The sequence below is a fragment of the Schistocerca gregaria genome, chromosome 5, assembly GCF_023897955.1.
Source record: "Schistocerca gregaria isolate iqSchGreg1 chromosome 5, iqSchGreg1.2, whole genome shotgun sequence".
NCBI lineage: Eukaryota > Metazoa > Arthropoda > Insecta > Orthoptera > Acrididae > Schistocerca > Schistocerca gregaria.
Window position 1 is genome coordinate 496,279,113 of NC_064924.1, and position 11,248 is coordinate 496,290,360.

Below are 11,248 nucleotides of genomic sequence, written 5' to 3' on the forward strand. Positions count from 1 at the left end.
GTGATCCTGGAGTTCCAGGAGACATGTTTACTATCGAAGTCTCCGGCGACGAACACCTGCCCCCCTCAAGGAGAGCAGAGCATCGATGTCAGCAGGGTCCAGTGGACGAGACGGCGGCCGATAGGCAGCGACGAACGTGATGGCGCCCGCCGAGGTGTGAACGACGACACCAGTGGCCTCCAGGGTTGCCAGTGGTGGAAATTGCATCACGTGATGACGAATGCCATTGCGGACGTAAACGGCTGTCCCACCACCCGCCGTAAGTCGATCGGTGCGATAGCTGGAGTAGTTGGCCGCCCTGACGTCGACCCCAGGCTTCAGGTGGGTTTCGTTGATAAGGCAGACGTTGACGGCTTCATCTCGAAGAAATTGGCGAAGTTCACCAGCTTGAGTGCGGACGTCGTTGGCATTCCACGCGACGACCGTGAGCCCTCTAACGCTGCCCATGGTGCAGCTGGTGAGTGTTGACAGCGGTCGGGGCCGGAGAGGCCATCGGCACTGCAGCGGTGAGTTGCTGCGACAGGGCTTCAATCAATTTCGTAGCACTGGTCACCAAGGCAGTGAGCTGCGCGACGAGGTTGGCCAGGTCAGCGGTGGAGGCAGCCGGCGCGGCCCCGTCGCTGGAAGGGGGAGGCGTGGCTGACTCGCTTGGAGAGTCCATCTGGGGCTGCTCGACTGACGGTGCTGAGGGCTGGGTACCCACGGGGCGCTGACCCCCGCGCAGGCGATTGGCGGGGCGCGGTCTGGCCGACGGCCCGGGAGAGGCAGTACCCGGGTCCGCCACTAGCAGCTGTGGTGGAGGCGCAGGAGCCTCAGGTATCGGCACAGCATCGGACGCGGCAGGAGCAGGAGCAGCCGACGCAGCCGGGACGGCGGAGGGAGCCCCTGACGTTGCCGCCGCGAAAGAGACGCCGGGCCGTCTCGTTGCTGGCTTCTTCGGATGTGGCGCTGGTGTTTGGCCACGTTGGCGAGCGATGGCACGCTTCCACACCTCACACCCACGATAGCTGGCCACGTGAGCACCGCCACAGAGTGCACAAGTCGGCTTCTCAGTGGGCGGACGGGGTCACGCACTTCCTGCGTGGGCGCCGGCGCATTTAACACATCTGTCCGGCATAGAGCAGTGGCGCGCGACGTGATTGATCCCCTGGCAGCGAAAGCACTGCACAGGGCCTCTCCTGTAGCGAAGATCTTCAGTGTGAACCGGAACGTCGGCGACCAGCGTCAATTGGTAGAGTTTGCGGTTCTCCACGGTGTCGGAGCAGACGATCAGGAAGAGCGGCATATCATAGCGTGACTTAGGCGACTTCATCTTCACGACTGCCCGTATGTAGAAGCCCAGGTCAGCGAGTTCGCGATGCAGGTGATCGGCTTCCATGTTGAATGGGAGGTCCCGGATTACAATCTTCAAGACCTTGTCAGGTGCGGAAGCGTGGGTATAGAACGGGATACCACGCTCAGACGCCTCCTGAGTGACCCGGCGATAGTCGTCACCAGTTCGGAGTATGACCCTGTACAGGTCTCGTCCGGCAGGCTCCACAGTATACACGGCCGTTGTCCAGCTGCGCAACAACTTCTGCAGTTCCCCATAGGGCGGCCGAAACTGGAGGACCACCGGCGGGAGATGGGAGTCTTTCTTTGGCGCAGGATCGCGCGGCAGCTGGTCCGGCGAGTCAGCGAGCGCGTCGAATGAATTGGCGACGGCAGTTGGAAGCGTCGTCGATGACTGCATGCGTCTTGCAGTGCGCCGGGCCGGGACAAAACCATCAGCGTCAGGGGCGAAATCTTGCTTGGCCCTCTTCTCGGTCGGCGAGCTGCGAACAGCGGACGTCGCGGCTGTTGCCCTCCTCTTCTGTTTCCCACTTCGTCCGCGTGGCTGAGGGGCGGTGGAGCTCTCATCTTCAGAATCTGGGAGCGGAACAGACAGCGCTGTCTTCAAAGTTTCCGGAGCTGTGTCCACCAAATCCATAGCCATAGCACTGGTCGTCATAAGTGGGGGGCCAGATGGGGCCGCCGACGGCGTAAGCGCGGCCGGACGGCGATCTGCCACACCCTTCGCGTCGCCAGCAAGCGCAGGTACGTCCTTCTCGCGGCTGCACATCTCAGCGTCGTCCGAAGTGTCGTGGGTTCGGTCGCGGTGGCGGCCGATTTAAATACCCTCTGCCCGCGGCGCGCTCCCTCCGCCGTCCGCGCCCCGCGCCACGGTAGCGCGGTGGAACAGATTGCGACGGCGTCTGAGATGACGTCTGTGTGATGCGTTTGCTCGATTTACTCTTGATTAACCCAATCGCTGGTTCCCAAGCCTTGCTAAGATTATAGCCACAGTCACGGTTTATGAGGTCGTCATTGGCGCGAATTTCGATGGCCTCTCTAACAACGCTGTCCCAGTATCTCGACGTCTGTATCAGAATCCTCGTGCGGTCATACTCCATAGCGTGATTTTCCGACAAACAATGTTCAGCGACCGCCGACTTGCTCGGATACATCAGTCGAGTGTGCCTCTGGTGTTCACGGCATCGATCCTCGACGGTACGCATCGTCTGACCAATATACGACTTGCCACATTGACACGGAATCTGGTACACGCCGGCCTTCCTCAAACCGAGTTCATCTTTGGCGCTCCCCACCAGTGCACGAGTTTTATTCGGAGGACAAAACATAGTTCCGACGCGGTGTTTCTTCAGAATGCGGGCGATTTTCCCCGAGAGTGCGCCTGTGTATGGAATAAATGCAGTGCCTACCTCCTCCCTCGTGACTTCATCAATCTCAACAGGTTGTGATGCAGTGGTTGGGCGGAGAGCACGTTGGATCTGCCACTCTGAGTACCCATTTTTTCGAAATACTGTTCTCAGATGTTCCAATTCCTGGGGTAGACTCTCTGTGTCAGAGATAGTGCGCGCCCTATGTACTAGAGTTTTAAGTACCCCATTCCTCTGTGAAGGGTGCTGGCAGCTGTCTGCGTGCAAATACAGATCAGTGTGTGTTGTCTTTCGATACACCCCATGACCTAGGGTGCCGTCAGCCCTTCTCCTGACCAAGACGTCAAGGAAAGGTAATTTACCCTCCTTGACTTCCTTACACATCTAAACTCCATACACCCCAACATCAAATTCACTATGGAGACTGAAACCCAGTTCCCCCTGAGCAGCCATAGCGTACGGATCTCCGTGCCGGCGCGTTCACAGGAGCTCAGTCCGTCAGTTCACCTGATGATGGCGACATGTTTGATCGCCGAAATATTGTGCCCGTTGGACACTATAGACCGGCAGTACACCCGTGGATATTTTGATTATCAAATACGCCGGGAGAAACTCAAGAATCCCACAATACAAATTGATTATTAGTCCTTTTCTTTCTTTTATGTAGAAGTTTGTTCACAATAAATGGAAATTGTTCAATGCACTCTTGCTTTGCAATTATAAACCCGATTGTTCTACAATTAATCCCAACTAGGCGACCCTTATATAATAGTTAATTTTTTGCATATCTAATTTGTCGTCTCACTGTGACGGTATTTCCGTTGCAATACATGGGCCCATGCTTTGGAGATTTTGATTCAGTTATTTAAATTAAAGTATAACGAGTATTGTACTCTGTCCTCTAGCATTTCAATGTTGAAGTCGTAAGCGTGGCACGAAGACAGTACTCCCAACTGCCAAGCCCTAGCACGATTTCGACATAATATCTCATTTGACACCAACAATTCAATAGCGTGAAAGTGGTAAATACAAACTGGTCGTGATAGTCTGGCAGCAGGGGCGTATCCCAGGGCAGCGTCATGTAGCTCATGAACCGCTCCAAAGAAAAATTTCCTATAATAGTTTATTGCGTATATTGGTTTCCATATTTTTGATCGACTTACAGAGAATAACGCAGCTCGAAATCTAAGGGGCTTGAAAATGTCAAGGAGCTCTACTGTATTGGTGTTGACCGCTACCCTGACACCAGTGTTACAGGATGGCCACTTAGGTCTTCAAAGTGAAGTGTGTAGAGAGCTGTGGGATGTGACCAAGTACCGTGGCGAGGGTGTAGTCAAGAATTTTTGTTCAGCGACATCATTCTTCATAAATCGATGCTCCTACATAGGAGGTCGATTACTGCAGTCCAGAAGTTGTTCGTGGCTAGCAGGCAGCGAGTGAGCACGCTGGGTTGGTTCAAATGGCTCTGAGCACTATGGGATTTAACTGCTGAGGTCATCAGTCCCCTAGAATTTAGAACTTCTTAAACCTAACTAACCTATGGACATCACACACATCCATGCCCGAGGCAAGATTCGAACCTGCGGCCGTAGCGGTCGCGCGGTTCCAGACTGTAGCGCCTAGAACCACGCTGCCACTCCGGCCGGCAGCAAACTGGGACAGCAGGATGCTGTGCCAGCATGGTAGAAGCTGGCAGCGGAAGTGGCCTCGTTTGACGTTGAGTCGGGCGACAGCTCCGCAGGCAGGTGATGTTGGATGGCTGGCCGGCGTAAACTGTCCATGATCCCAACCAGCCCACCTGGGCCATGGCCAGTGTGCGCCGGCCCAGCCATCTTACATCGGCTGCCTGCGGAGCTGTCGCCCGACTCAACGTCAACATGGCCACTTCCGCTGCCAGCTTCTACTATGCTGTCACTGCATCCTGCTGTCCCAGCCTGCTCACTCGCTGGCTGGGACGTGAAGAAGTCCCGAATCAAACACTGTCGGAGACTGGTTATGATGCCAGGTGATGAGACTCAACGGGTGGTCTCGCCTCGGCGAAGGTGTAAGGGCTAGCTGATGGTTTGATAGTTCTTAGACCAGTATCTTCATCTATTCGATGACATTGTTCGATGAGACTGTAGCTGCTAGCCCACACATTTGACCAATGCGGGGACTGTGCTGGACAAAAACAGAGGACAGATGTAATGCTGCTAATTGCTGATCTGGGGTTGTAATTGCTCCAACCCTGGCTGTTACGACGAGATGTAGAGTATCATCGCGTAGCAAACGCAGAAATGCAGCATTGCACTTCTGCATGTAGCAGTCTAGTCCACCACTGATGCTAGGATGGCGCATTACAGAATGCTATGCAAGCGTTATTGGTTCGCTCAGCTGCAGAGTTATGTTTTTAGCTGTTTGCATACCGCTTGGTTGATTTAGATAGCCTGACAGATGCCAATGCTGCAACACTTCTTTTTATCTGTTTCCTTGAAAGCAAGACCATGTAGATGGGCTTTCAGCCTGACTGGCTTCAGAGAATGTTAAAGCCCATTTATAGGTTAACGTCACCTGCTGCCAAGAACATGTCCGACGTGTTCGTGACTCCAAGAAAGTTGAGTATGCAAAGACAGAAAAAAATAGACCCTGTAGTAAGAAGAAGAAAAAAAGAAACAGATACATGGCTGCTGCCAAACGTATTCCCCATTCAAACGTTTCCAAAGCCATGCAGACTTGTGTTCATAGACTTACTGCTAAGAGAAATACTGATAATCGTAGTACGCACTTCATTTTTAGGCCATGTATCTTATGACGTTGCCAAGATTGCGGAAGTTCGTTGCTATTAAGCTCGTTAAATCAATCACAGACACATATATTACTCAGTTTTCCAGTCACATGTCCTTTGATTTGCAAACTCTTTACGTTATGCTAAATAAGGAGTGACATAATAAACTTATTAATTTATTATCACTATTTAAAATATTTATGTACTGTATTTATTATTAGTAGAAAAATTCTAGGCATATGTAGCATGTGAAAATTGGGTATAGGGCGGAAGAATATTGCTGTAGAAATCAATTACGTATTGCGAAAGTTCCGTGCACATTAATAAAAGAAAAAAAAACACTTCGGAGGGGGTGCAGAAACAACCATCATCCCCCGCCCCCATCAGAGCGGACTTTGAAAAAGAACCATAATGAAAAATGATCGGCAGATGATCTGTCGTGGGTACCATGGATATCTGCCTTGGGGGACGCATACAACACACTTTATGGACAGACCCGCTGGCAGAAGTGTTTATCTGCAAGCGACAAGTTGAGCCGTCAGCCGCCTACATCTACATCTACATCTACATGACTACTCTTCAATTCACATTTAAGTGCTTGGCAGAGGGTTTATCGAACCACAATCATACTATCTCTCTACTATTCCACTCCCGAACAGCGCGCAGGAAAAACGAACACCTAAACCTTTCTGTTCGAGCTCTGATTTCTCTTATTTTATTTTGATGATCATTCCTACCTATGTAGGTTGGGCTCAACAAAATATTTTCGCATTCGGAAGAGAAAGTTGCTGACTGAAATTTCGTAAAAATGTCTCGCCGCGACGAAAAACATGTAATGACTTCCATCCCAACTCGTGTATCATACCTGCCACACTCTCTCCCCTATTACGTGATAATACAAAACGAGCTGCCCTTTTTTGCACCCTTTCTATGTCCTCCGTCAATCCCACCTGGTAAGGATCCCACACCACGCAGCAATATTCTAACAGAGGACGAACGAGTGTAGTGTAAGCTGTCTCTTTAGTGGACTTGTTGCATCTTCTAAGTGTCCTGCCAATGAAACGCAACTTTTGACTCGCCTTCCCCACAATGTGGTCCTTCCAACTGACGTTGTTCGTAATTTTAACACCCAGGTACTTAGTTGAATTGACAGCCTTAAGAATTGTACTATTTATCGAGTAATCGAATTCCAACGGATTTCTTTTGGAACTCATGTGGATCATCTCACACTTTTCGTTATTTAGCGTCAACTGCCACCTGACACACCATACAGCACTCTTTTCTAAATCGCTTTGCAACTGATACTGGTCTTCGGATGACCTTAATAGACGGTATATTACAGCATCATCTGCGAACAACCTAAGAGAACTGCTCAGATTGTCACCCAGGTCATTTATATAGATCAGGAACAGCATAGGTCCCAGGACGCTTCCCTGGGGAACACCTGATATCACTTCAGTTTTACTCGATGATTTGCCGTCTATTACTACGATCTGCGATCTTCCTGACAGGAAATCACGAATCCAGTCGCACAACTGAGACGATACCCAATAGGTCCGCAGCTTGATTAGAAGTCACTTGTGAGGAACGGTGTCAAAAGCTTTCCGGAAATCTAGAAATACGGAATCAACTTGAGATCCCCTGTCGATAGCGGCCATTACTTCGTGCGAGTAAAGAGCTAGCTGCGTTGCACAAGAGCGATGTTTTCTGAAGCCATGCTGATTACGTGTCAATAGATCGTTCTCTTCGAGGTGGTTCATAAGGTTTGAATACAGTATATGCTCCAAAACCCTACTGCAAACTGACGTCAATGATATAAGTCTGTAGTTAAATGCATTACTCCTGGTACCCTTCTTAAACACTGGTGCGACCTGCGCAATTTTCCAATCTGTAGGTACAGAACTATCGGTGAGGGAGCGGTTGTATATGAGTGCTAAGTAGGGAGCTATAGTATCAGCGTAATCTGAAAGGAACCTAATCGGTATACAATCTGGACCTGAAGACTTGCCCGTATCAAGCGATTTGAGTTGCTTCTCAGCCCCTAAGGTATCTACTTCTAAGAAACTCATGCTAGTAGATGTTCGTGTTTCAAATTCTGGAATATTCCATTCGTCTTCCCTGGTGAAGGAATTTCGGAAAACTGCGTTCAATAACTCCGCTTTAGCGGCACAGTCGTCGGTAACAGTAACTTCGGCATTGCACAGCGAAGGTATTGACTGCGTCTTGCCCCTTGTGTACTTTACATACGACCAGAATTTCTTCGGATTTTCTACCAAATTTCGAGACAATGTTTCGTTGTGGAACCTATTGAAGGCATCTCGCATCGAAGTCCGTGCCAAATTTCGCGCGTCTGTAAATTTTAGCCCATCTTCGGGATTTCGCGTTCTTCTGAACTTCGCATGCTTTTTCCGTTGCTTCTTTTTTGTGTACCACAGGGGATCCGTTCCATCTCTTACCAATTTATGAGGTATGAATCTCTCAATTGCTGTTGCTACTATATCTTTGAATTTGAGCCACATCTCGTCTACATTTGCATAGTCAATTCGGAAGGAATGGAAATTGTCTTTTAGGAAGGCTTCTAGTGGCACTTTATCCGCTTTTTTAAATAAAATTATTTTGCGTTTGTTTCTGATGAATTTGGAAGAAACTGTATTGAACCTAGCTACAGCGACCTTCTGATCACTAATCCCTGTATCAGTCATGATGCTCTCTATCAGCTCTGGATTGTTTGTGGCTAAGAGGTCAAGTGTGTTTTCGCAACCATTTACAATTCGCGTGGGTTCGTGGACTAACTGCTCGAAATAATTTTCGGAGAAAGCATTTAGGACAATCTCGGAAGATGTTTTCTGCGTACCACCGGTTTTGAACAAGTATTTTTGCCAACATACCGAGGGTAGCTTGAAGTCCCCACCAACTATAACCGTATGAGTGGGGTATTTATTTGTTACGAGACTCAAACTTTCTCTGAACTGTTCCGCAACTGTATCATCGGAGTCTGGGGGTCGGTAGAAGGAGCCAATTATTAACTTAATTCGGCTGTTAAGTATAACCTCCACCCATACCAATTCGCACGGAGTATCTACTTCGACTTCACTACAAGATAAACCACTACTGACAGACACAAACACTCCACCACCAATTCTGCCTAATCTATCTTTCCTGAACACCGTCTGAGACTTCGTAAAAATTTCTGCAGAACTTATTTCAGGCTTTAGCCAGCTTTCTGTACCTATAACGATATCAACTTCTGTGCTTTCTATTAGCGCTTGTAGCTCAGGGACTTTTCCAGCGCAACTAAAATAATTTACAACTATAATTCCGACTGTTCCTTGATCCAAGCATGTCCTGTATTTGCCATGCACCCTTTGACATTGCAGCCCACCCCGTACTTTCCTGAGGCCTTCTAACCTAAAAAACCGCCCAGTCCACGTCACACAGCCTCCGCTACCTGTGTAGCCGCCAGCTGAGTGTAGTGAACTCCTGACCTATTCAGCGGAACCCGAAACCCCACCACCCTATGGCGCAAGTCAAGGAATCTGCAGCCAACACGATCGCAAAACCGTCTGAGCCTCTGATACAGACCCTCAACCTTGCTCCGCACCAAAGGTCCGCAGTCGGTTCTGTCGACGATGCTGCAGATGGTGAGCTCTGCCTTCATCTCGTAAGCAAGACCGGCAGCCTTCACCAAATCAGATAGCCGCTGGAATCCAGAGAGAATTTCCTCAGATCCAAAGTGACACACGTCATTAGTGCCGACATGTGCCACCACCTGCAGCTGGCTGCACCCTGTGCTCTTTATGGCGTCCGGAAGGACCCTTTCCACATCAGGAATGACTCCTCCCGAAATGCACACGGAGTGCACACTGGATTTCTTTCCCTCCTTAGCCTAAGGGGCCCCATTACGCGCCTAACATTGGAGCTCCCAACTACCAGTAAGCCCACCCTCTGCGATTGCCCGGACCTTGAAGGCTGACAATGATCCTCTGAAACAGGGCAGGCAGCTGCATCTGGCTCAGCCAGAGACAGTGCCTGAAACGCAACGGGGTGGGATTTCTGATCAGCCTCCGGGGACGCCTTTCGCTGCCTGCCACGCCTTGGAACAACCTCCCAATCAACCACAGGCGAGGGCTCAGCCCCACTGCGGGCAGCAAACGGGGCAACCACAGCGGCAGATCGATCTGGGGACAGACGGGACGAGGTTGACATCCCCGGTGTGTGGTGTGTTTATCCTCATGTAAGACTCTATGCGGTTTCGGGATTTCTTGTTCACCGTACATTGACTAGCGTGACGGACTTTTATTTGTAAAAGCTATTGAAAACATAAGATCGCACAAAATGTTTTTTATTCACGACAGCCGGTTTCAATAGCCTTAGCTGTCATCTTCAAGTCTTAAACATTTTTTTTTGTAGTAAAAGATGTTCGTTTTACACTGACTTCTTTCACAAGACTTGATATGGATAAAACACAACACATTATAAACATTTGAGGTCAGCGTAAAATGAACGTATTTTACTACAAAAAATGTTTAAGACCTGAATATGATAGATAAGACTTTTGAAACCGGTTGTTTTGAATAAAAAGTATATTGTGGGATCTTGGCTTTTGAATGGTTTTTAAAAATTAAAATATATCACCGTTCAGTATTCTCATAATGAGAAAATTCAATCGATTTGGAAATAATAGATTTCAGCTATCATTCGTCCTTTGGAACTTTTATTGACAGATCTAGATATCATCTAACAACTAGCCATTCTCAATGCACTATCCTTTTTTGGTCAATGCATGTAATGCCTGTTGGTCTGGCTTTGTACATAGTTAATGAACTGTGTACAAATCCAGACCAAGAAAGGATAGTGCATTGAGAATGGCCAGTTGCTAGCTGAAATCTAAATCTGCCAATAAAAAAAATGCAAAGGACGACTGAAAGCTGAAATCTATTATTTACAAATAAAAATAACGGTCTCTCCGTCCGACAACCTCTGAATGTAGGGTAACCTGATGAAATTCAATCGAGTTTTATTTCCTCCTGCAGGGTCCTACCTCCTGGCTTCTTGTCAAGGCACCGTTGGCCCAAAGAGTAACTTGCGCCGACAGTGTTGTTCAGCGGCGTTGTCAGACCTGTACTGATACAAAGGGGCGGCAAAGGGCGTTTTTAAGCACATGTCATCTCAATTTTTTTGTATTCCCTTTACATAATGCTAATTTTGGGCTGCCATGCAACTAGCATTTCCACAGTGTTGGCACGAACTGTTGCACCTATAGAAGGAGCACAGCAGCACCTCTGCTAAACAAAGGCTGTTAAACCAGAATGCGGAGTTGCTTCGCGTCCATACCATGCAGGTGAAAAGCCAGGCGTCAACTGTGCAGCTTACTTCCTAGCCCCCCCCCTCCCCTCCCCTCCCCTCCCCCACCCCACAGCCCTCGACGCCAGTTTCCACTTTCGATGAGTTTGTGTAAAGGTGGGAAAATTGCTTGCGCCAGCTTTAGCTGTGCTGCCATGTAAGGAGTGTCGTCAATCTACTCTGTAAATATGCCTTGTTACTGTCCAGCCGAGCGCGGTTGTTTGAAGTTGTGCAAACTTTTGATGCACTCCAATGAGCCAAAGAAGCTAGCCTTTGGCTAACTTCGTCGTTTGCTTACGCAGTATTTCGAACATCAGCCCCATGTGGTGGCGGTACAATTGCAGTTTTACCAGCACCGCAAGTGCCCCAGTAAGTTTTTTGCAGCCTGGATCGGCGATTTGCAGGTCTCTCTCGCAAGTGCCATTTTGTGTGTCCCATCTAC

The 11,248-nt window shown here is 49.1% G+C and overlaps 1 protein-coding gene across 1 annotated transcript; it reads right to left on the bottom strand.

Annotated features, from left to right (window-relative positions):
• Window positions 1-433: 433 nt before the first annotated feature.
• Window positions 434-2,101, bottom strand: LOC126273396 (uncharacterized). Its single transcript, XM_049976949.1, has 2 exons — window positions 1,164-2,101; window positions 434-1,007 (listed from the first exon to the last, which is right to left on the bottom strand). The coding sequence occupies exons 1-2, from the start codon at window positions 2,099-2,101 to the stop codon at window positions 434-436; spliced, it is 1,512 nt and encodes a 503-aa protein (XP_049832906.1).
• Between the last annotated feature and the right edge of the window lie 9,147 nt (window positions 2,102-11,248).